The sequence below is a fragment of the Balaenoptera acutorostrata genome, chromosome 1 (genome assembly GCF_949987535.1).
Source record: "Balaenoptera acutorostrata chromosome 1, mBalAcu1.1, whole genome shotgun sequence".
Classification (NCBI taxonomy): Eukaryota; Metazoa; Chordata; class Mammalia; order Artiodactyla; family Balaenopteridae; genus Balaenoptera; species Balaenoptera acutorostrata.
This window is the reverse complement of record NC_080064.1, coordinates 35,006,307-35,032,809: the sequence shown is the minus strand read 5'-3', so window position 1 is coordinate 35,032,809 and position 26,503 is coordinate 35,006,307. Positions and strand designations below refer to the sequence as shown.

Here is a 26,503-nt window from a genome sequence, read left to right as displayed (position 1 = left end):
GAAAAAGACCCTTAAATTCATCAGCTTCAGTGTTCAGATATTTTGAAAATGACCTTAGACCAATGCAGAGTTAAAGTTGTCTTTGTTTTTATTAATGAAGAAGAAAAGCAGAATAACCACGGCATATAACTGCCTGCGAAACAACATCCTCCCACACCCCTGGTTTTTACACCATCCAATAACCACATGAAGGAAAAGCAATTTGTGTCAGAAATGGCTTTGGGCTCCCTGCCTGGTTTGTGCTGAGCTTACTTTTCTAGTTTCTAGGGCTGGGCCAGCAGTAGGGCCAGGAGAATCAGTGGTCAAGCCAAACGTAAAGATAATGAAGTCCATGTTTTTGTTGTCAGTGGTGTGGTTCATCAAAGAGCTGATTGGGGCAGCATCCATGAGAAGATATGTCAGCTCCTGATTCCCCTGCGCACTTCCATGCCCTTCTACAACTCAGAGGAAGAACGGCAGCATGGCCTGCAGCAGCTGCAGCAGCGGCAGGTAGGGCTTATAGGACGGTTGCAGGGTTAACTCACGGGTGCAGAGAACCTGTCCAGGGAAAAGGTTGTACTGTGCACGGTCACTAAACTATAACCTCTGAGGGCAGAGACTTGGTTTTAGGTCTTTATGTCCTCAATACCATTGCTGTTCTCCACATATCTACTGAAAACCTGCAGCATTAGTTTCCAAGGGCTGCCGTAACGAAGTACCACAGACTGGGTGGCTTGAACAACAGAAATTTATTTTCTCACAGTTCTGGACGCTGGAAGTCCAAGATCAACAATGGGTGTTAGCAGGGTTGGTTTCTTCTGAGGCCTCTCCCCTTGGCTTGCAGACTTGTCCTCACAGTTAGATTGGATTATGAGACACCCCATGGCCTCATTTTGACTTATCTCTTTAAAAAGCCCTATCTCCAAATGCAGTCACATTCTGAGTCACTAGAGGTTAGGGCTTCAACATATGAATTTTGGGGGGACAAAATTCAGCCATAACACCCATATATGCCAAGTATTGTAATAAGAACCCAGGCACAAAGTAGAAGGTCAAAAAATGATGTATGAATATACTAGTTAATAAATAAAGGAGATTAGGAAAACTATTACTATGGCATTGGTAGCATCTGAATTATTCTAAAAAAAATAATGCTCTATAAGCTATAAATCTCAAAAGAGTCATCAATTTTAGTGTTGTGACACTTTGAGAGTGGCCTTAGAACAATGCAGAGTTAAAGTTGTTTCTGATATTAGTGAAGCAGGATAACTCCAGAAGGAAAAATATGTTTCTTTCAAAATTAACTCAAATAGAAAGGCAGAACATTTTAGATTGTCCTGAGACATTACAGCTTTGCTAAACTAAAATTTTATTAGAAATGTAAGAATAATAATCATTTAATAAATTTATATTGAGCACTCATTTATGCCAAGCACCAACCTAAGATGAAAAGATACTTGTTCCTGGACCTTGAGGAACTCACAGTCCAGAGTTTGCCTTTTTTTAATTAATTAATTAATTAATTAATTAATTAATTAATGTATTTATTTTTGGCTGTGTTGGGTCTTCGTTTCTGTGCGAGGGCTTTCTCTAGTTGCGGCAAGCGGGGGCTATTCTTCATCGCGGTGAGCGGGCCTCTCACTATCGCGGTCTCTCTTGTTGTGGAGCACAGGCTCCAGACGCGCAGGCTCAGTAGTTGTGGCTCACGGGCCCAGCTGCTCTGTGGCATGTGGGATCTTCCCAGACCAGGGCTCGAACCCGTGTCCCCTGCATTGGCAGGCAGATTCTCAACCACTGCGCCACCAGGGAAGCCCCAGAGTTTGGCTTTTTAATCACCTATTTTGGGTCACATGTCCGCCTCAGTGCAGACAGGCTCACTGTGTGCTCTCGAGCAGGTCATCAGGTGTTGGCCCTATCTCCAGGTGTACCTATAGCCACCATTGCCTTTCACCCTTAGACTGTCTCAGATAGTCTAGTTTTTTTTTTTCCGCAGAAGCATTTGATCGAATTTTGCTACACCGTAGCCCAGAAATATATCTTTGAAGGAAAACATGAAGATGCTGTCCCAGCAGCTTTGCACTCTCTTCGCTTCCGCATGAGTGTTCATGGCCTGAGTTCAGTAGAGCTGGTACCTGCTTACCTGCTGTTGGCTGAGGCCAGCCTTGGTAAGTGAAACTGACTTGAGACCCCCTGGAGCCTGTAAGAAGTGCTATACTGGGTCATATCAGTGGCCAAAACATCCAGCTTTGGCAGTGGCACCAGGATACCTTTTGTGGAAGAGCAGGATTGCTGTAAAGTTTGGCACAAGGTGGGGAAGGAGATGTCATGGACTTTTTGGTAAAACTGAACGAAATCCACTCTAGCTGGCCTTAGCAAAAGGAGGAAATTTATTAGGATGCTGAGGTGTCCTAAGGGAAGTGAGACTTCATGAGATGCTATACTCAGAATGCTATAACAAACCAAGGCTGGTGGTCTCTGTTTCTCTCTCTTGGGTCTTGGGGTCTTGTTTCTTGTCTCTGTTTCTAGGTTTCTCTCTATGCATCTGCTTTATTTTCCATCTCTGCAGACCAGATTTTTCTACCCTATTCTTACTGCAGAAGACAGCTACCCCAAAATGTCAGATGTAGCTGAATTTACATTGAATTTACATATCCTGCAGGTTCAAGGTGGGTTATAGAAACTAATTAGCATCTGATTTCCGATGTTAAATTCCTGGAAGAAAGAATTGTGTTGACTCAGCTTGAGTGTGGCATCTATCTGTATCTACCTTTGTGTCAGGGTCACATAGTTCAAACACGAAAATAGGAACCCGCTCCTATGGATGGCAGAGGCAGTTCTGAGAGCAGGGCACAGACATCACACATGGTGGTTGCTACAACAGGAGAATTAGCATTTTTGAGGGGAATTAACATTTTTGAGCATCTACAGCCTTTTAGGTACTGTACTACTACTTTATTTTTATTTATTTATTTTATTTTTGGCTGTGTTGGGTCTTCGTTTCTGTGCGAGGGCTTTCTCTAGTTGCGGCAAGCGGGGGCTGTTCTTCATCGCGGTGCGCGGGCCTCTCACTATCACGGCCTCTCTTATTGCGGAGCACAGGCTCCAGACGCGCAGGCTCAGTAATTGTGGCTCACGGGCCCAACTGCTCCGCGGCACGTGGGATCTTCCCAGACCAGGGCTCGAACCCGTGTCCCCTGCATTGGCAGGCAGACTCTCAACCACTGCACCACCAGGGAAGCCCTGTACTACTACTTTATATCTTAACAGACACTATTAAAAAAAAAACTTTTTAAAAAGTAAAACGGTAGGAAATACAGTACAAAGAACTTTTTCGCTAAGCTATCTGAGAGTAAGTTGCTTACCTGATGCCCTATGCCTCGACTACTTCAGTATGTATTTCCTACAGAGATGTCTCCTTCATAACCACAATACAACTATCATCCATGATTATCTACTGAGCAGACCCCATTCAGCTTTTTCCAGTTATCCCAATCACATCTTTACAGCAGAAGGGTAGAGTCCAGAATCACACTTTTCATTTTGTTGCCATGTGTCTTTAGTCTCCTTCATTCTGGAATAGTTTCTCAATCTTTCCTTGATTTTTATGACTTTGACGCCTTCAAAGATTACAGGCCAATTATTTTATAAAATGTCCTTCAATTTGAGTTTCTCTGATGTTTCCTCATGACTGGACTCAGGTGATGTGTCTTTGGCAGGAATATCACTGAAGTGATGCTGTGTTCTTCTCATCCCATCCTATAAGTTGGCACATGTTTTTATTTTGTTCCATTATTGATGATGTTCATTTAAGTTACTTTATTAAGGTGGTGTCTGCCAGGCTTCTTCTCTGTAAAGTTACTCTTTCTTCTCTTTGCAATTAATAAGTATTTTATAGAGAGGTATTTAGAACTATATAAATATTCCATTCCTCAACAAACTTTCAATGAATTCATTTATTTATTTATAGCAACATAGACTGTTGTTTTCCTATTTTATTTAGTGGGTTACAATCCATTACTATCATTAATTTGATGTTCAAACTGTCCTTGATTTGGCAAGGGGCAGTCCATCACACTGGCTTCTGTGTCTCCTTAACACATCCCCATTGTTCTTTTTTTTTGGCTACGTGGCTTGCGGAATCTTAGTTCCTCAACCAAGGATTGAACCTGAGCCCTAGGCAGAGAAAGTGTGGAGTCCTAACCACTGTACTGCCAGGGAATTCTTCCCCATTGTTCTTTGATCACTTTCCTGCTTTCTGGATCATACCTCCAAGGAACCCTGATTTCTTTTAGTAGAAAATGGAATTTAGAAGCCAAGAGTTGTGCACTGGACATACTCGTTGCTATTGAGGTGGGGCTGCTCCCAGGCTTCTCAATGGACAGAATTAGGGAACATGTGTAGATATAATAATGTGTATATGCGCATTATTTCTAAATCTCCATCTCCGTCTCTACATCTGTATCTGTATATGATCATGGGTCCATAGGAGTACATTTAAATCCACAGGGTTCAATCTCATTTTCTCCCATTCCATGTCTATAGCTCCATTCTCTGACAGTGAGAATGCTGGCTTCCATTTCCATTGATGTATTTATATATTTAATTGGTTACCCTGTATGAGCCAAACTCCCATCTCCAATCCTATCCTTTCCCCTTGCAGATGCCCTCCTCTCCTTTTGGGGGCTCTGACTCCTATTCTGGGAAGCCTCTTCTGCCTGGACCCCCTCCTCACTGGTTTGGGCTCCGACTTCATACCAGGCCACTTAGCCGCAAGAATGCCCTCTTTAGCCTACTCAGATCTGACTCCCCATTCTGGACTGTCCCTCCTCCCAAACTAGTGGAAGAGCACTGGACAAGAAAATACAGCCCAGGCTCTCTTTATCTCTGACACTGACTAGCTATGGGATTTTGGAAAAGTCACCCTGGCCTAAATCCCATCATCTTTTATTTGGTTTACTACCTGCCAACTGGTCTCTGCACATCTTCCCTGGCCTCCTTCCAACCTGGTCTCCAAACAAAATGAGACCAAGTCACTCCAATAAATAAAGACCAAGTTCCTAAAGCAACCTATGAGTCCCTGTTTGGTCCAGCCTTTATGAATTCTCTCACCTCACCTCTCATTCTTTTCTCTCTCCCTTTCAGTTGTGTTGGCCTTCTCTTGGTTCCTCAGAAGCACTGTGATGCTTCCTTGTTCTGGAAGGTTCTTCTCTAGCCACTCCCCCCACTTCTCTTCCCTTCCTTTTCACCTAACTAACTCCTATTCATTCTTCAGGTCTCAGCTTGAGTCACCACCCCCTGATTAGAACCCTTTCCCAAGCCCCCAGATTGGGTCAGGTCTCTTTTTATGTATCCACTTAGAAACCTCTTTCTTTTTTCTGGGCACTCACTTTGATAATAATTATACATTTTTTGATGAGATTATTTAATTAAAGTTCCTCTCCTGCACTAGACCATAAGTTCAGGGAGAACTGGAACTCTGTCTATTCTTTCTACTCATAGTGTCTTTACATCCAGAACAGTACTTAGTGCAGGGAAGGTACTCAAAAACTCCTTAGAACCTAAATGGGAACTATGTAAGCATTTGTTGAATCTGAGTCCTCTTCACAGGATTGTTTTGAGGTTTAAATGAATTCATGTATAATGGACATGGAAGTGCTTTGCAAGCAGAAAAGTGCTGTCTAAATGGAAGGTTTCATTCTAACTCCCACAGTTACTGATTTAAAACCTTGCCAACCTTTTTGAAAGTCTAAATAAATCACATCCCCTGTGGACAGGCCTCTCCCACTTTAGAGATTCCTCCAGACTGGAGTGGAAAAATAAGAGGCATTCATCCTTTTTTTCAAAGTAAAACTTCGGAATTTTAACGCACTAGAAATGACATTTTCAGTAACACTTCAAAGAGGAGCCACTTTACTCATCTTCCCCCACTGTTTTTAGTGTTTTGGAACCGGGAGAACCTAGGTTCAAATTCCAACTCTTTACTAGCCGTGTGATCCTAGTCATCAAGCTTTTTCTTACCTTAGGGCTCTCACACATACCACCTGGAATGCTGTTTTCTCCCTCTTACATGGCTGATTTCTTTTCAACCTTCAGGTACCTGCTTAAACACCACCTTCTCAGAGAGGTGTTCCCTAATCATCCAACGTAGGTTTCTCCGTGCCTTTTTTGATCACTGTGTCCTGTTCATTTCCTTCCTAGCACTTCACTTTTTGTTTCTTTATTGTGTAACGACTTCACTCGACTGTGAAATTTTTAAGGTCAGGGATCCAGCAGGCACTGAGCATCTGGCAGAGTGGTAGAGACTCAACAGATTAGATGAATATAGGGTTGAATGAATGCGCAGTTTCCTCCTCTGATATTTCTTTTGCAGGGTTGTTGGCAGACTTATATTACAGATGCAGCTGACCTAGCCTAGTGTAAGGCATGTATAAGGCATAGTGTAAGGCAGGCCCTCAGTAAATGATTCCTTTTGCTTCCCTTGCGTGCCTCACAGCCACACCTTTGAATCGTCTGTGACTGTTTTATTCTGTGGTCCTTTAGTTTCATCTGCAAGCCTGCAAAATCTTCCCCCATGATGTCTCTCAGATCTGCCACTAACCCAGTGTAAGCCTGCTGTCTCACCCTTAAGACAAGTACCACTGCTCCATGAACTGGCCATCCTTTCTCTCTCTACTGCATATACTCTGAAAGTCACCCTTTGGGATAGTCTCACTTGCTTTGGCAACTTTAGGTCTCTGTTACCTCTACTCCATCCCTACACCTCTCCAGGTAAGCACTGTATGTAGGAGGGCATGCCTGAACTTACCCACTCACTGGTCACAATCTTAGTTCTGACCTGCTTGTCACAGCTTGTTCTTCTCACCTCATTATACCCTGCTCTCTGAATTTGCAGCCTTGTAGTTTTTTTCTGGCAAGTAGGCTTTTTCCTTTGGGACTGATGCTTGTTTAGATGTGGTTCGGCTTGACCTGGGGGCCTTCCTTTTTTCAGCAATACCTCTGTAAATGAGAACTGGACAATGAAAAATGTAAATTTCCAATATATATCAGTGCCCCCTACCAATTGTTTCCCAAGATAAATGTCTTAGCTAAGAGTCATTTGCTTCTTTAAATTTGATAGGGCCTCAGTCTAAAGCTCTTATTTTTTTAAGCAAAACCCAGGTGGAAAATGTGGCTTGCCTATTTAATTAACATGAGCCAGGATCATGGGCCATGGCCTCTTGATTCTGATCTAATATTTTCCCATTTTAGTGTGAGCATCGGTCAGGCAAAGTTACTTGCTACCTCTTGTTGACTGCTTCTTCCTCACCTCTCCTGTATTTCAGAGAGGTATGATTACAACCAGAATAAAGCAATGCTTACATATGAAGTAGGCCTGGGTGGAAGCACAAGAAGAACAGAAGGTTGATTTATGAGGGATCCGTGTCTTCATCTCCTGACCCTTTACTGATGCCATTTCTGTTGCAGCATCCATCACACAGAACCCTTCACACGCAGGGCATGTCTCCTGCTCTGCAGAACGTTCTCAAAGTAGTTTTCTGCTCACTTCTGACAACCTCCCTAGGAGGCAAGCGTAGGCAGGAAACTATTATGTATCTTCACAACTAAACAAAAAGGGTTAAGTGTCAAGAGTATTTGACTATTAGAAATAAAGGTGACTTTCACTTAACCACATGAAATGGTTAACCACATAACCATTCTAGCTTCTGAATGTCTCTTTTTTATACTCCATCTTCATTCGCTGCCTTATTTCAGGGTCTAGTACCTGCCTGAACTATTTCAAAAGTCTTCTAGTGAGTGTTTTCCTTTTCCTCCTCCCCTCTGGTCTCTCCTCGTCATAGTGGCAGAGGATTCTTCAAATCTAAACCCGGTTCTTGCTCCCTTTCTGAAAGTCCTCTAATTTTTATCCACATGCATCAAGATCCTTGGCACGACTTCCTAAGCCCTCCATGATCTGTGCCCTGCCTACCTCTTTAGCCTCATTTCCTGCCACTTGATCCCTTATACTTTGTGCCCCAGCATCACAGGCCAATATATAGTTCTCTAAGCACAGCACACCATTTCATATCTCTATGACTTTGCATATGTGTTAATTCTCCCTGGGATGCCCTCCCTCCCTTAACTGTCTAGAAAACTTATATTCATCCTCAAAACTTAGCTCAGACTTTTCTGACTATCTTAGCTTGGCTGCTATAACAAATACCATAGACTGGGTGGCTTAAACAACAAACATTTATTTCTCACAGTTCTGGTGGCTACAAGTCCACGATCAAGGTGCCAACAGAGCTGGTGTCTGGTGAGAACACACTTCCTAACTTGTAGACAGCCGCCTTTTCTTGCTATACCCTCACATGGCCAAAAGAGAGATCATCTCTCTCTTGCCTCTTCTTATAAGGGCACTAATCCCATTCATGAGGGCTCCACCCTCATGACCTAATTACCTCCCAAAGGCCCCACTTCGAAATACCATCTCATTAGGGATTAGGGCTTCAACATATGAATTTTGGGGGGACACAAACATTCAGTCCATAGCACTGACCATGCCTCTCCCCACTCCATTGTCCCTCTCTACCCCATCCAAAGAATTGAACACTTCCTACTCACTTCCACTTCCAAACCTTATAATGTTACTATCATTGCATTTACACTATATTACAAATATACTTGTTTTCATGTCTTCATTCCGCCAACCAAGCTGTACATTCTTCAAGAGTAATGGCTTTGATTTATCTTTGAATTCCTATCCCTTAACACAAGGCCTGGCACATAAAAAGTATCGAATATACGTATACATATATTTTAAAATTGAGATATAATTCATGTACCATAAAATTCTCCCCTTTATAGTACAATTCAGTGGTTTTAGTATATTCACAAGATTGTGCAACCATCATCACATCTAATTCGGGAACATTTTTGTCACCCCAAAATGAAACCCAATACCAATAGCAGTCACACCTCGGTTCCCATGCCTACAGTCCTGGGCCACTTACTAATCAATCCACTTTCTGATTTGCCTATTCTGGAAAATTTATATTAATGAAATCATACAATATGCGGCCTTTTGTGTCTGGCTTCTTTCACTCAGTATAATGTTTTCAAGGTTCATCCATGTTGTAGTATGTATCAGTACTTTATTCCTTTTGTGCCTGAATAATATGCCACTCATGAATAGGGAAAGACTACACTTTGTATATTTACTCATCAGTTGACTAACATTTAAGCTGTTTCAATATTTTGGCTAATATGAATAGGCTGCTATGAATATTCGCGAACAAGTTTTTGTGTTTCAGTAGGTATTCAAGTCAATGAATAAATGAGTGAATAGGTGATGACTCATATTTCATCATGTGTTCTCTGGCTAGGATATGGATTATAGTCTTTATTTCTCTTGGGCAGGTCTGGGCCGGATCATCCAGGCTGAGGAATATCTATCCCAAGCGCAGTGGACAGTCCTCAAATCAACTGAATGTTGTTATGCCACCCACTCCTTACTGCATCGGAACCTGGGACTTCTCTACATGGCTAAGGAAAACTATGAGGAAGCCCGTTATCATCTGGCCAATGATGTAAACAAACTAAATTATAACACCCGATTGCTTCTGAGAACAGCTCTGTTTAGTTGTTGTTTGTTCTTGTTTTCTTTCTACTGAGCATTTCTGTGAAACTTTCTGAGTACAACTGTCTGTTTGGTGGAGTATTAGCAAGAACACAATTCTAACGACCTGAATTCAAGACTTTCCACTTTCTGCCTGTGCATCTTTGTCCAGGTCACATCACTTCCCAAGTCTCAATTGCTTGGGGGATGATAAAGGGAGGCAGAAGAGCATCCTGGTTAAGAGCAGAGCTTTACTCGTGGTCCCAGCTCTGCCATTTCACCAGCCACACAGACTTGGATAAATTATTTAACGTCTTTCATCACCTGTAAGACAGAAATCATAAAATAGTCTCTGCCTCATTGGGTCATTGCAGAGATGAATAAGAGGGCACGACATGTGCAGTACTTTTGCTATGATTTTTATAAATAACATCAACGTCTCTACTACAGAGTGTGATTATTACATTTAAATGAGCTGGAGGTATATGAAAGTGCTTTATAAACTCTAAAACTCTGTACCGATGTTAGATAGGTTGATGAGGGTGATGACTGAGCTGTTCTTCCCAAGTTCATGAGGTTTCTGTTAGGATTTCAGTATTGGACAATATTACCAGAGGGAAGAGTTCCTGAGCCTGAAACCTGGATGAGGTTAGAATCAGACTGCAGTCTCCGTGCAGATTGGGTCTCTCTTCAGCCTCTCCACTGGGCAACCCTCCCTCTGGTTGCCTGCCACCGCACGATGCCCCTAAATTTGCTGGAAACATTGTTGTGCTGGTTATTCTCCGTATCCCCTTACCCCAAATGCATTCTCTGCCCTGCTCTTCCTTGGGAGGCTGACCTTGGTGGACTCCATTGCTCTCTGGCCTCGCTGGGTTTGGAGAGTGAAAGGCATGGCAGAGGAGTGGAAGTTGGGAGGAGAGAGAGGTTGGGGTATTTACTCTGCTGCCTTTCTGCACCAGCCCAGTCCCTGCAGGGCCAGTGTTCCTCACGGCCACGGCTCCTGTCAGGTAGCCTTCCTCCACAGCTCTAGCTCTTGCTGGGCCCTGGTAACCCTGCTTTCTCCCCTGGTTTTCTCAGGAGTTTGGACGGTAAACAGTCTCTTGCCACTGATAGTCCCTAGTGCTTCACTAACTCTTGTTGGTTCCGTACCCCTTCCACGTCTCTGTAAATAGTCCTTTCATTATACTAGCCTCAGGGAATATTGATACTTGTGAGGGTGCCATCTACTTCCACCTGGGAGCCTGACCAATGCACTTCATCATTTGTGTTTCCTCTCTGTGCTTCACAGCCTTCAACAAATCAAGCAGAAGCACACTCTCTCTTGAGCTGGGCCACACAGTTAAGAATTAGATCAAGCTCAGCCTAACTTAAAAAAAAAACCAATCCAAACCACCACAGCATTATTGATACATACCATAAAAGTCAATGGTATGTACAATTAAGTGTACAATTCAATGATTTTTAGTAAACTTAGAGTTGTGCAACCATCAACATAATCCAGTTTTCACCACATATCCATTTGCAGTCATTTCTCATTCCCACTTTCTGTCTTTCTAGATTTACCTTTTTAGGACATTTAATATAAATGAATGCTATGTAGTCTTTTGCATCTGACTTCTTTCACTTAGCATAATTATTTTGAAATTCACCTGTGTCGTTGTTTATATATCAATATTTCATTCCTTTTATCGCTATCATCTGGATATACCACAATTTCTTTACCATTCACCAGTTGATGGACATTTGGGTTGTTTCCATTTTTTGTCTATTATGAATAATACTGCTGTGAACATTTGTGTACAAGTCTTTGTGTGAAGACGTGTCTTCATTCCTCTTGGGTATATACCTAAGAATAGAATTGCTGGGTCATGTGGTAAAACTATGTTTAATTTTTTGAGGACTGCCAAACTGTTTTCCACAGAGGCTGCATCATTTTATATTCCCACCACCATGTACAAGAGTTCCACTTTTGCCACATCTTTGCCAATAACTGCTATTTTCTGTCTTTTTGATTAGAGCAGTTCTAGTGTGTGTGAAGATGTATCTCATTGTGGGTTTTAGTTTGCATTTTCTTAGTGACTAATAATGTTGAGCATCATTTCATGTGCTTATTAGCCATTGGTGTATCTTTTTGGTGACGTGTTGTCTGTTCAGATCCTTTGCCCATTTTTTAACTGAGCTGTTGTAAAAGTTCTTTATAGATTCTGGATACAAGTCCTTTATAAGATACATGATTTACAAAGAAAACTCAAGCACTCTCTTTCTTTCTTCTGCTATAGATTTATTTCGCCAGTTGTGCATTTGGAACAGAGCACATCAGGACCTCAGGAGGCTACTTCCACCTGGCTAATATCTTCTATGGCCTTAAAAAGTTGGACCTGGCAGACACATTGTACACCAAGGTGAGCTGGGGAATATGAGAGCTGAGCCTTGATACTTAGGCCTTGTATCTTACTACTGGTGTCAGACCATTCATGAGAAATTCGAGGCACAGACAGATGAAGTGACTTGCCCAAAATCACATAGCTTGATACATGATATATTCCACTTTTCTTTCTTCCAGTTTCTCCACTACCAAAATAGTTTAGTCCTTAGCATCCATAGAGCAACTAACAAATAATAACTTATGGGTCAATAAGAACCAAACCCCTCCAAATAGACTGCCATATACCCTGCCATATCCCTAGGAGCAAGCTAATGTGGGCAGATTGAGGTGTGGGATAAAGGAGGAGATGAAGTTTTTAAGCGAAACTAATTGTTGAAAGGTCCTGTGAAGGGATCAAAGAACATGAAAGTACTTTAAAATGTCCATCTTTACCTGTGAAAGATTTTAAACTGTTATATATATATATATATATATATATATATATATTTTTTTTTTTTTTTTTTTTAACTGCTTTTGATACCAAGTTTTTTTACTGTCAGATGATTTGGGGCTGAGTTGCAAGAGGTGACCTTGACAGAGTCTAAAGTACTAGGCTCCTTTTTTTTTTTAATTTTAAATAGTTTTAATTTAAATCTTTTAGAATAGTATGTATCTATTCCAATTGTAGATTGTCAAGTCTATACAATATTTTCCTCTTTTTAAACAAACATTTTTATTGGAGTATAGTTGCTTTACAGTGTTGTGTTAGTTTCTACTGTACAGCAAATTATATATATATATATATATATATATATATATCTCCCCTCTTTTTTGGATTTCCTTCCCATTTAGGTCACCGCAGAGCATTGAGTAGAGTTCCCTGTGCTATACAGTAGATTCTCATTAGTTACCTATTTATACATAGTATCGATAGTGTATATATGTCAATCCACATCTCCCAATTCATCCCACCCCTGTTTCCCCCTTGGTATCCCTACGTTTGTTCTCTACGTCTGTGTCTCTATTTCTGCTTTGCAAATAAGACCATCTATACAATTTTTTTATATTCCACATATATGCGTTAATATACGATGTTTGTTTTTCTCTTTCTGACTTACTTCACTCTGTATGACAGTCTCTAGGTCCATCCACCTCTCTACAGCTGACCCAATTTCGTTCCTTTTTATGGCTGAGTAATATTCCATTGTATATATCTACCACATCTTCTTTATCCATTCCTCTATTGATGGACATTTAGGTTGCTTCCATGTCCTGGCTATTGTAAGTAGTGTAGCAGTGAACATTGGGGTGCATGTGTCTTTTTGAATTATGGTTTTCTCAGGATATATGCCCAGTAGTGGGATTGCTGGGTCATAGACAACCCTCAGAAAAGGAGAAAATATTTGCAAACGAAGCAACTGACAAAGGATTAATCTCCAAAATATACAAACAGCTCATGCAGCTCAATATCAAAAAAACAAATAACCTAATCAAAAAATGGGTGGAAGGCCTAAATAGACATTTCACCAGAGAAGACATACAGATGGCCAACAAACACATGAAAATGTGCTCAACATCACTAACTATTAGAGAAATGCAAATCAAAACTACAATGAGGTATCGCCTCATACTGGTCAGAATGGCCATCATCAAAAAATCTACAAACAATACATGCTGGAGAGGGTGTGGGGAAAAGGGAACCCTCTTGCAATGTTGATGGGAATGTAAATTGATACAGCCACTATGGAGAACAGTATGGAGGTTCCTTAAAAAACTGTTTCCAATATATTAAAATGTTGGTTATCGTCGTATAATAACACCTTACTTAGCAAACAACAGTTTCTGTGTGTGATATAGGTTGTCATGCGGTGACTGTTTATTCATATTTTAGACCCATTTCTGAAGAAGAGACATTGTCGTGCAGCTGAAAAAAAAAAAGAGCTTTGGAACCAGGCAGACTTGAATTTAAATCCTGTCTGTGCCACATAGCAGCTCTTACCAGAAGTCAAGAGTGATCTTAACTTTTCTGAACCTCAGTTTATTGATCTATGAAATGGGAGTAATAAGAATACGACCGTAATTGGGATGTTGGGAGGATGTAAAGGTAGTTGTATGTGCTCAACACATGGTAGCCATTGTAATTAGACCCCACCAGGGCTGTCCCCAGATCAGCCCTCCATGTGCCCTTTGCAGCCCAACACTTGTCACACTTACCTTGACCAAGCACCTTTGGGCTCCTAAGGCTCCCCGTGCCTTCAGGCACAATGAGAGAGGGAGTCTGCAGACCGGCAGGAAGCCTGGCCCGAGGTGCTGCCCTCTCAGCTGGCTGGTCCAACGGCGAAGGTCCAGCCTGCTTGTCTGATTACCATCTCCTTTCCCAACAGGTCTCTGAGATCTGGAATAAATATTTGAACAATCGCTATCAAGTCCTCTCACAGGCTCGCACCCAACAAATAGATCTACTAGGCAAGCAATTTGAAACCGACACTGGCTTGGGTAAGTGGCAGTTCTCCCTAGGAAGCAGAGCAGTGACTTCATCTCTTCTGATGCACAGGCTTTTCCCCTCAGAGGGAGCGCAGCTGTCCCTGCCGTGGGGCACATCAGTGCCGTCTTCCCATTTTGCCAGTGGGCAAACTGAGACGGGGATCAAAGAGATTTGACCAGCGGTGGGAAGAATTCAGGTCCCTAGCATCACACACAGCCTTGCAGGGGGGTTAATAAGGGACAGATCTGGAGGAAAAAAAGACCCTGCCAGAGCCCCCTGAGATTCCTGCAGAGCATCCATCTTTTATGTGTTATCCCTCCAGACTCCACACGGAAGTCCCATTGCTCACTTGTTCTGGTGCCTTATCCTCTTCCTTTACTGGACAGTGAACTTCGCAGTGGCAGGACTGAGTCAGATTCCTCTCTCTACCCACAGCTCAGCAAAGGGCTGAAGGCTGAGTACAGCATCATTCCCTCTGAGATCATAAAAAGAGATGGAAGATCTAGTTTCTTCTCAAAAGAGACATATAGTATAGTGGGTGAGACAGAAACTATGTGAAAGAAAAGAAAACTTCTACAAGTACAAATTATATTACAAGCTGAGTCCCAGAATGAAGAGGTGAGGACAGTTGGATGGTGTTGGAGAGGGAAGACTTCTTGGAGGAGAAGTTTTGAGCTACGGTTCAAAAAATTAATAATTTTATTGAATTTTCTCTCATTATAAAAACAGTTCATGTTAAAGCAGAAAACTCAAAAATAATAGCTATCCAAAGACAGCCAACCTTAACATTACAGTGTATGTCTTTTCTGTCTTTTTCTCTAAGCTTAGCCTCACATGGGGAAAAGCAGAAAGGCTACTGCTTAAGCATCTTTGGATTTGGGGAAGAAGAATTAAGGTGCTGTGGCTGCCAGAAGCCCCGGCTCCCTCCTCTTGCTATAGAATGGAAGCTGAGTTGGACCCAAGAAATCCCACCATGACAAATTCCCTGTATTGGGGGCCTAAGAGATCTAGTTTAGGATTCTGAAAGAAAGAAAGCTAAACAGCTCTGGGACCTGTAGGAATGAGTTTTTTGGTTTTTTGGGGTTTTTTTAGGTTACTCTGATAATGACAGGCTGGGCAGAGCTGGTGAACTGCCTGAAGGACAGGTGCCCTAACAGGGTGCTTATCCCTGAGGGTAGAGGCAGCTGCCCTAGGGCCTGTTTCTTCTTTCCTCCCTTTCTTTCCATTGCAGATGAAGCCCAGGAAGCAGAAGCCATTCAGATCCTGACTTCAATCTTGAACATTCGAGAATCTACATCTGACAAAACCCCCCAAAAAACAATCTTTGTTCTAAAAATCCTGTTCATGCTTTACTACCTGATGATGAATTCTTCAAAGGCAAGTTCCCCTAGAAAAGAAGCATGTCTAAAATGGAGGGAGAAATTCCTCTAGTTGATTTCAGCTGTGTTTTGCCCAACTGCACTAGCTTTTGCCCTCAGAGTAAGCCTTCACTCCAAAAAAGTTCAGATGCTCATGACATTTCTTATGTGTTGAGTCCAACCTGCACAATGGAAACGGGGTTGTGTTCTTCCCTCAAGGGGGCCACCCTAGGGTTGCCCAGGTTAACTGAGGCTGGGGCAGTGCTGGGAAGCCTGCAGGGAAGAAGGGCTCTGGGGAGTCCTTGGGGGGATGGAGTAGTTGCTCTAACCATACTCAGGTAGTGAGTTCCCTGTTGCTGGAGGGATCCAGGCAGAAATAATTCAAAAGGTAATTGTTTTTAAGTGCTTATTATGTGGCAGTCACTAGCCTAAGTACTTTACATGAATTATCACTTTTAATTCTCATACTAACTTTACAAAGGAAGTATTTTATTATTCCCACTTTACAGATAAGGAAACTAAGGCACAGAGAGGGTCCATTGCTTGCCCCATTTCTTATAGACAGCAAGTGGCAAATCTCAGGGTTCTTGATTTATTGATTGACTGATCCACTCATTCATTCAGGTATTTATTGAGCTTCTACCATTTGCAAGGCATGGTTTTAGGGACTGGGGGTGCAGTGGTGAACCACCAGCCAAGTTTCCTATTTCCAAGTAACACGTTTTTCTGGAGGAGGGGAAGTCACAATAAACAAGTAAACATATAAATGTGTAATATAATTTCAGAGAGTGAAAAGCACTACAAAGAAAAATAAAGCAGGCAAGGGGAGAGAGGAGGGAGGACGGTTGGAGGAGGCCTTTCTGTGTGGGTGACATGGGAAAATTTAAGGTGTCCTTCCCCCGCTCCCTTCCTCCCTTTCTTTCTTCCTTCTTTCCTTTCATCAGCAAACTTTTACTAAGCACCTACTGTATACCAGGGCCTGGAAGAGCTCCCAGTCAGTGGGTTAAAATAGAGTGTGATAGCAAAGCCCAGGGCCCTGTGGGAGCACAAAAGAGGGACAGCGGCCCTATGTGGGATGGGGGTGAGAGAGGTTAGGGAACAGGGAACATTTCCATTGCATGTCCAAGTTTACAGTGGACAAAGCCCCTTTTCTACATTTCAGGGTCTCATTTTCCATTTAAGGAAGTCATTCCCCCAAGGTGTGTTAAGGGTGTTAGGTCTGCAAGAGGTCCTTAGAGAAAAGGGACACCTCTATCTACTCAGGATTGGCACCTCGCTTCCTTCAGGTCTGGACTCAGCTGTCTGCTTTTCAATAAGGCTTTCCCTGCCCTATGTCTGAAACGGCAAACCCCCACTGCCACCATTAATGCTTCCTGTTCCCCTTCCTGCTTTATTTTTTTCCTTAGCATGAATCACTATTTAAGATACCATCGCATTTTAATTATTTGTCTTGTTTATTGCCTCTCTCCCCCACTATATTGTCAATTTCACAAGGGTAGGAATTTCTGCCTATAGTCACAGTACCTGGAACATAGTAGCCTTTCAATAAATATGTATTGAAAGACAGGAAGGAGAGAAAGAGGAAAGGAAGGAAGGATGAAAGTAAGGAAGGGAGGAAGGAAATAAGGGAGGAAAGAAGAGATGGAGGGGAGTGAAAGCACGTGCTTGGCTTCCTGAGGCACCCCTTTCCCCTTTGCGAGTAGAGCCATGTGGCTGACAGGGTCTTGGTGCTCCAGCCAGGTGTGAGGGCTGAGCCTTTGAGGTGGGAGAGCTGAGTTCAGGACACTGGTCCACCAGAGACCTCCCGGCCCCTCGTAATATCAATCGGCGAGAGCTCTCCCAGAGATCTTTGTCTCAACGCTAAGACCCAGCTCCACTCAATGACCATCAAGCCCCAGTGCTGGACATCCCATGCCAAACAACTGGCAAGACAGGAACACAACCCCACCCATTAGCAGAGAAGCTGCCTAAAAACATAATAAGTTCACAGACACCCCAAAACACACCACCAGACGTGGCCCTGCCCACCTGAAAGACAAGATCCAGCCTCATCCACCAGAACACAGGCACCAGTCCCCTGCACCAGGAAGCCTACACAACCTACTGAACCAACCTTACCCACTGGGGGCAGACACCAAAAACAATGGGAATTTCAAACCTGCAGCCTGTGAAAAGGAGACCCCAAACCCAGTAAGTTAAGCAAAATGAGAAGACAGAGAAATACACAGCAGATGAAAGAGCAAGATAAAAACCCACCAGACCAAACAAATGAAGAGGAAGTAGGCAGTCTTCCTGAAAAAGAATTCAGAGTAATAATAGTAAAGATATCCAAAATCTTGGAAATAGAATGGAGAAAATACAAGAAACATTTAACAAGGACCTAGAAGAACTAAAGAGAAACCAAACAATGATGTACAACACAATAAATGAAATTAAAAATTCTCTAGAAGGAATCAATATCAGAATAACTGAGGCAGAAGAAAGGATAGGTGACCTGGAAGATAAAATAGTGGAAATAACTACCACAGAGCAGAATAAAGGAAAAAGAATGAAAAGAATTGAGGACAGTCTCAGAGACCTCTGGGACAACATTAAATGCACCAACATTCGAATTATAGGGGTCCCAGAAGAAGAAGAGAAAAAGAAAAGGACTGAGAAAATATTTGAAGAGATTATAGTTGAAAACTTCCCTACTATGGGAAAGGAAATAGTCAATCAAGTCCAGGAAGCACAGAGAGTCCCATACAGGAAAAACCCAAGGAGAAACATGCCAAGACACATATTAATCAAACTATCAAAAATTAAATACAAAGCAAAAATATTAAAAGCAACAAGGGAAAAGCAACAACTAACATACAAGGGAATCCCCATAAGGTTAACAGCTGATCTTTCAGCAGAAACTCTGCAAGCCAGAAGGCAGTGGCAGGACATATTTAAAGTGATGAAAGGGAAAATCCTACAACCAAGATTACTCTACCTAGCAAGGATCTCATTCAGATTTGACAGAGAAATTAAAACATTTACAGACAAGCAAAAGCTAAGAGAATTCAGCACCACCAAAGCAGCTTTACAACAAATGCTGAAGGAACTTCTCTAGGCAGGAAACACAAGAGAAGGAAAAGACCTACAATAACAAACCCAAAACAATTAAGAAAATGGTGACAGGAACATACATATTGATACTTACCTTAAATGTAAATGGATTAAATGCTCCAACCAAAAGATGTAGACTGGCTGAATGGATACAAAAACAAGACCTGTATATATGCTGCCTACAAGAGATCCACTTCAGACCTAGGGACACGTACAGACTGAAAGTGAGGGGATGGAAAAAGATATTCCATGCAAATGGAAATCAAAAGAAAGCTGGAGTAGCAATTCCCATATCAGACAAAATAGACTTTAAAATAAAGACTATTACAAGAGACAAAGAAGGACACTACATAATGATCAAGGGCTCAATCCAAGAAGAAGATATAACAATTGTAAATATTTATGCACCCAACATAGGAGCACCTCAATACATAAGGCAAATGCTAACAGCCATAAAAGGGGAAATCGACAGTAACACAATCATAGAAGGGGACTTTAACACCCCACTTTCACCAATGGACAGATCATCCAAAATGAAAATAAATAAGGAGACACAAGCTTTAAATGACACATTAAACAAGATGGACTTAATTGACATTTATAGGACATTCCATCCCAAAACAACAGAATACACTTTCTTCTCAAGTTCTCATGGAACATTCTCCAGTATAGGTCATATCTTGGGTCACAAATCAAGCCTTGGTAAATTTAAGAAAATTGAAATCGTATCAAGTATCCTTTCCAACCACAAGGCTATGAGACTAGGTATCAATTACAGGAAAAACATCTGTAAAAAATATAAACACATGGAGGCTAAACAATACACTACTTAATAACCAAGAGATCATTGAAAAAATCAAAGAGGAAATCAAGAAATACCTAGAAACCATTGACAATGAAAACACGACTACCCAAAACCTATGGGATGCAGCAAAAGCAGTTCTAAGAGGGAAGTTTATAGCAATACATTCCTACCTAAAGAAACAAGAAAAATCTCAAACAACCTAACCTTACACCTTAAGCAATTAGAGAAAGAAGAATAAAAATACCCCAAAGTTAGCAGAAGGAAAGAAATCATAAACATCAGATCAGAAATAAATGAAAAAGAAATGAAGGAAACAATAGCAAAGATCAATAAAACTAAAAGCTGGTTCTTTGAGAAGATAAACAAAATTGATAAACCATTAGCCAGATTCATCAAGATAAAAAGGGAAAAGACTCAAATCAATAGAATTAGAAATGAAAAACGAGAAGTAAAAACTGACACTGCAGAAATACAAAGGATCATGAGAGATTACTACAAGCAACTATATGCCAATAAAATGGACAACCTGAAAGAAATGGACAAATTCTTAGAGAAGTGCAACCTTCCAAGACTGAACCAGGAAGAAATAGAAAATACAAACAGACCAATCACAAGCACTGAAATTCAGACAGTGATTAAAATCTTCGAACAAACAAAAGCCCAGGACCAGATGGCTTCACAGGTGAATTCTATCAAACATTTAGAGAGGAGATAACACCTATCCTTCTCAAACTCTTCCAAAATATAGCAGAGGGAGGAACACTGCCAAACTCATTCTACAAGGCCACCATCACCCTGATACCAAAACCAGACAAAGATGCCACAAAGAAAGAAAACTACAGGCCAATATCACTGATGAAGCTAAATGCAAAAATCCTCAACAAAATACTAGCAAACAGAATCCAACAGTGCATTAAAAGGATCATACACCATGATCAAGTGGGGATTATCCCAGGAATGCAAGGATTCTTCAATATATGCAAATCAATCAATTTGAAAAACCATATTAACAAACTGAAGGAGAAAATCCATATGATCATCTCAATAGATGTAGAAAAAGCTTTCGACAAAATTTAACACCCATTTATCATAAAAACCCTCCAGAAAGTAGGCATAGAGGGAACTTACCTCAACAAAATAAAGGCCATATATGACAAACCCAGAGCCAACATCATTCTCAATGGTGAAAAACTGAAACCATTTCCACTAAGATCAGGAACAAGACAAGGTTGCCCACTCTCACCACTATTATTCAACATAGTTTTGGAAGTGTTAGCCACAGCAATCAGAGAAGAAAAAGAAATAAAAGGAATCCAAATCGGAAAAGAAGAAGTAAAACTGTCACTGTTTGCAGATGACATGATACTATACATAGAGAATCCTAAAGATGCTACCAGAAAACTACTAGAGCTAATCAATGAATTTGGTAAAGTAGCAGGATACAAAATTAATGCACAGAAATCTGTTGCATTCCTATACACTAATGATGAAAAATCTGAAAGACAAATTACGGAAACACTCCCATTTACCATTGCAACAAAAAGAGTAAAATACCTAGGAATAAATTTACCTAAGGAGACAAAAGACCTGTATGCAGAAAACTATAAGACACTGATGAAAGAAATTAAAGATGATACAGACAGATGGAGAGACATACCATGTTCTTGGATTGGAAGAATCAGCATTGTGAAAATGACTATACTACCCAAAGCAATCTACAGATTCAATGCAATCCCTATCAACCTACCAATGGCCATTTTCACAGAACTAGAACAAAAAATTTCACAATTTGTATGGAAACACAAAAGACCCCCGAATAGCCAAAGCAATCTTGAGAAAGAAAAATGGAGCTGGAGGAATCAGGCTCCCTGACTTCAGGCTATACTAGAAAGCTACAGTAATCAAGACAGTATGGTACTGGCACAGAAACAGAAATATAGATCAATGGAACAGGTTAGAAAGCCCAGAGATAAACACACACACACATATGGTCACCTTATCTTTGATAAAGGAGGCAAGAATATACAATGGAGAAAAGACAGCCTCTTCAATAAGTGGTTCTGGGAAAACTGGACAGCTACATGTAAAAGAATGAAATTAAAACACTCCCTAACACCATACACAAAAATAAACTCAAAGTGGATGAAAGACCTAAATGTAAGGCCAGACACTATAAAACTCTTAGAGTAAAACATAGGCAGAGCACTCCATGACATAAATCACAGCAAGATCCCTTTTGACCCACCACCTAGAGAAATGGAAATAAAAAAAAAAATGGGACCTAATGAAACTGAAAAGCTTTTGCACAGCAAAGGAAACCATAAACAAGATGAAAAGACAACTCTCAGAATGGGAGAAAATATTTGCAAACAAAGCAACTGACAAAGGATTAATCTCCAAAATATAGAAGCAGCTCAACATCTAAAAAACAAACAACCCAATCCAAAAATGGGCAGAAGACCTAAATAAACATTTCTCCAAAGAAGACATACAGATTGCCAACAAACACATGAAAGGATGCTTAACATCACTAATCATTAGAGAAATGCAAATCAAAACTACAATGAGGTATCACCTCACCCTGGTCAGAATGGCCATCATCAAAAAATCTACAAACAATAAATGCTGGAGAGCGTGTGGAGAAAAGGAACCCTCTTGCACTGTTGGTGGGAATGTAAATTGATACAGCCACTATGGAGAACAGTATGGAAGTTCCTTAAAAAACTAAACATAGAACTACCATACGACCCAGGAATCCCACTATTGGGCATATACCCTGAGAAAACCATAATTCAAAAAGAGTCATGTACCACAATGTTCATTACAGCTCTATATACAATAGCCAGGACATGGAAGCAACCTAAGTGTCCATCGATAGATGAATGGATAAATAAGATGTGGCACATATATACAATGGAATATTACTCAGCCATAAAAAGAAACGAAATTGAGTTATTTGTAGTGAGGTGGATGGAGTTAGAGTCTGTCATACAGAGTGAAGTAAGTCAGAAAGAGAAAAACAAATACCGTATGCTAACACATATATATGGAATCTGAAAAAAAGAAAAAAAAAGGTTCTGAAGAACCTAGGGGCAGGACAGGAATAAAGATGCAGACGTAGAGAATGGACTTGAGGACACGGGGAGGGGGAAGGGTAAGCTGAGACGAAGTGAGAGAGTGGCATGGACATATATACACTACCAAATGTAAAATAGATAGCTAGTGGGAAGCAGCCACATAGCATAGGGAGATCAGCTCGGTGCTTTGTGACCACCTAGAGGGGTGGGATAGGGAGGGTGGGAGAGAGATGAAAGAGGGAGGGGATATGGGGATATATGCATACATATAGCTGATTGACTTTGTTTTACAGCAGAAACTAACACACCATTGTAAAGCAATTATACTCCAATAAAGATGTTAAAAACAATATGAAAGTGATCTGTTCATTAATGAACTTAGAAAAAAAAATGTTTAAAAAAAAAGAAGAAGGAGAAGAGATGGAGGGGGGAAGGGAGGGAGGGCAGAAGGGCCAGCTAGAGCCTGTCCCAAGATGTCCTCTGAAGCTTCTTTCCAAGTCAAAACTCTGGGCTGCTTGGCCCCTCAGATGGCAATTTACTTGTGGCACCTTTCACTTCTATGCCTCCCAATGTTGGTTCAAAGGGCCCTGAAATGTAGAAAAGAAGCTTTGTCCACTGTAAACTCAGTGAACATGTTTTCCCGTTCCCTAACCCCTCTCACCCTCATCACACATGTGTTGGCTAGCTGTGAAGACCCAGTGTATGTTCACAAGTTTCCACAAAGAACTCAGTGGCTGGTGTGAGAAGCTGAAGGGTCCTTTCCCATGTTTTTGGGGTCGAGCAGAGATGGGGCTTCCAATGTAATGCTTTTCTGTGACAACTTCCTTTTGTCACTGCAATTCTATTTCAGGCAGAGGAATACGCCATGAGAGCCCTGGATCTAGCCAAAGAACAGCAGCTTAGTGTCCATGAACAAAACACCATTCAAGACTTACTAAATCTCATCTCAGCTGAGGAAGCTCATCACATTGAATAGTGACCCAAGAGCTCTGCATCATGGACTATTGAGCATCTAATGTATTCCAGCCTTGCATAGCTGCTTTGAGGTGCTATGAATTGCTGAAGTGCCCACCCTCTTCCCCTGGGATTGCACTCATAGCGGTGTTTTTATTGTTTCACAGCATATGTTGGGGAATATAGAGCTTTTGGCATAGAAATCAGTAAAACTCTTGTTTATCATGACTTTGATAAACTCTTGTTTATCACGACTTTGAATAATGTGCTACCAGTTCACTAACAAGGTATTTATAATTAAACTGCAAATAGTTTATCCTATTTCTCAGAGGTCTCCCAGTGATGCATTCTTCATAGATCTTTGCCAAAGAAAGGGGTAGGGAATAGAGCTATATTGGAGTAAAGTTTCTCTATTCTACTGTAATTAAGTTAGCATTAATCTGAGGTAGATTGTGATTAAAATGCCCATTATAATTCCTAGAGCAATCACTAAGGAAAGTAATCTAAAAAACAGTTAAAATCAACAAGGAAATTAAAATGGTACACTAGAAAAGATCCACTTAATGCAAAAGAAGGCAGTAAAGGAGGAATGGAGGAACAAAAAGATGTGAGACATATGGAAAACAAATAGCAAAATGCAGACATAAATTGTAGGTCTTTGCCAGAAAAGGCCCCTGGGCCTTTCAAGGAGCTCCAGTATGGATTGGCCGAGTTACCATTCCACATTGGTGTCTCTTTTCTCAGACAATTATTTGAAGGGGATGTGAGCCATCTATACTGTCTAGGGGGGAAGTACTCTGGAAGGTCCTCTGTGATGTAGGGGACAGAGTGTAGGCATTGGAGCAGACATGCCTGGGTTCAAATCCCAGCTTTCTCACGTAACAGCTCTGTGACCTTGATTCACCGCCTCCCACCCCTCCACACACACCCAACCTCCTCATTATGTTCTAAAATGGCCCAGGTGTGGCCATGGCTGTATCAGCTAGTGCCATCGAGGACTCTGGTCATTTAGTGCATCCTTTTCTTCTCCAGACTCGCTAAGCAGCCTGCCCATTACCACTTTGCTTCCTGGGTAGATCTGTACCAGGGAGAGGTTATGCAAATCAAGGACCTGTGGGAGAGTTTTATGTTCCTCACTTATATTAATTCCCTCAGGCACCTATAATAAAAATATGTCAGATGGCCATCCTGCACCTTCAGGTCTAGGTAAAATCCGCTTGGGGCATTCTTATGCTTCTGCAAGATGGCTGTGAAGTCCCAGGGCCTTACTTTTCTGTCTCTCACTTCAGTTTTTAGCTTCAATTATCAATACTTTGTCACTCTCCACATCTTGTCTTGTAGCTGTTTTTTTTCATCTCTTTAGGGACACATCCCTTCTTCTTGATTCTCACCTCCTAACCCCAGATATGAGCCAGCTCTTTCAAATAGATGTTGAATGAAGATTGGAGGAATGAGGAGAAGGACCAATGGCTCTTTGGCAGATAATTTAAAAGAAAATATTAGAACTTCCTTATTCTAAAAAAGTCCTTCAAAGTCCATTTCATTAAACTCTAGTTCTCTTCTTTACCATAGTCATTGGCCCCTTTCTCTTTTCCCCCCCTCCCTTATCTGTTTTCTGTTCTCTCCAACCCTGAATTCTTGTTCATGACTCCTTCCCCATTGAGTATATTTATAAAATTACTGTTTCAATTTATTGTTCCTATTGACTGATTTTCCTCTTGGTTATGGCTCATAATTTTCTGCTTTTTCACATCATGTCTAGTAATTTAATTTTCAGTCTTTCTGCTTTTCTAACACTTGCCTTAAGGCTATAAATTTTCCTCTAAATGCTGCTTTCATTGATACCACATATTACGAAATGCATTTTTATTATCATTTGCTCTAAATATTTCTTAATTTTTTATGACTCATGAGTCATTTAGAAGTATGATTCTTAATTTCTAAAAGATGATGTTACCTCTTTGCTGTTTTCCGGCTTAATTTTATTGAGATCATAAAATACGTTGTGTACAATTTTGACTTTTAGAAATTGTTTGGGGTTTGCTTTATGGCCCAGGATATGGTTAATATGTATTTGTAAATGTTTTGTGTGTGCTATAAAAGAATGGAGTTATTGGGCACATTGCCCTATATATGTCCGTTAAGTCAAATTTTTTCATATTTTCAAACGCTGCATCTCCTTGCTGAATTTCTAATTTATTTCTGAGAGAGGTACATAAAATCCATCCAATATGATTGTGGTTATATCTATTTTTCCTTGTAGTTCTATCAGTTTTTGCTTTACATATTTTGGGGCTTGGCTGTTAGGCAAGTACAAGTTCAAATATTGTATTTTCCTGGTGAATTGAATCCTTATTTTATAGTATTATGAAGTGATTCTCTTTATCTCCAGTAATGCCTTTAACCTTAGAGTCTGATGTTTTGGTCTGATGTTAACATAGCTATGCCTGTTTCCTTTTGGGCTGGATTGCTTGTTATCAGCTAGGTGTTATCACTTACCTCTGCTTCAGCATTTACCTCTGCTTCAAAGGGGAAGCTTGGAACTACGGTTCCCAGTACTCTTTCCTCTTATGATTCTGGATTAAATTCAGCCAATGAGGGTCTACTGCACAAGATTTGAAAGCCGGATGAGAAGGAGCAGCCATTAATCTTCCTGAGAATCACCCACTGTTGCTTTCCTGAAAGCAGATTTCCTGTGAAAGCAGCTTGCTGACCTTTGCTTCCTGATCACCCAGCCATTTCAAAGATTGTGTAAGATTCTAATTCCCTACATTAAATAAATCTCTTTACTC

At 41.0% G+C, this 26,503-nt stretch overlaps 1 protein-coding gene across 2 annotated transcripts in view; it reads left to right on the top strand.

Annotated features, from left to right (window-relative positions):
• Positions 1 to 25,613, top strand: part of ZMYND12 (zinc finger MYND-type containing 12) — a 36,185-nt gene extending 10,572 nt beyond the window's left edge. The window contains exons 2-8 of one of the 2 annotated variants that reach the window (XM_057534054.1): positions 348 to 489; positions 1,973 to 2,144; positions 9,376 to 9,545; positions 11,854 to 11,976; positions 14,324 to 14,435; positions 15,656 to 15,805; positions 23,612 to 25,613. In XM_057534054.1, coding sequence (XP_057390037.1) covers positions 348 to 489; positions 1,973 to 2,144; positions 9,376 to 9,545; positions 11,854 to 11,976; positions 14,324 to 14,435; positions 15,656 to 15,805; positions 23,612 to 23,733 — 991 coding nt within the window. In that variant the 3' untranslated portion in view covers positions 23,734 to 25,613. The remainder of the gene's footprint in view (positions 1 to 347; positions 490 to 1,972; positions 2,145 to 9,375; positions 9,546 to 11,853; positions 11,977 to 14,323; positions 14,436 to 15,655; positions 15,806 to 23,611) is intronic. The other variant, XM_057534058.1, reaches the window with a different exon arrangement.
• Positions 25,614 to 26,503: the final 890 nt, after the last annotated feature.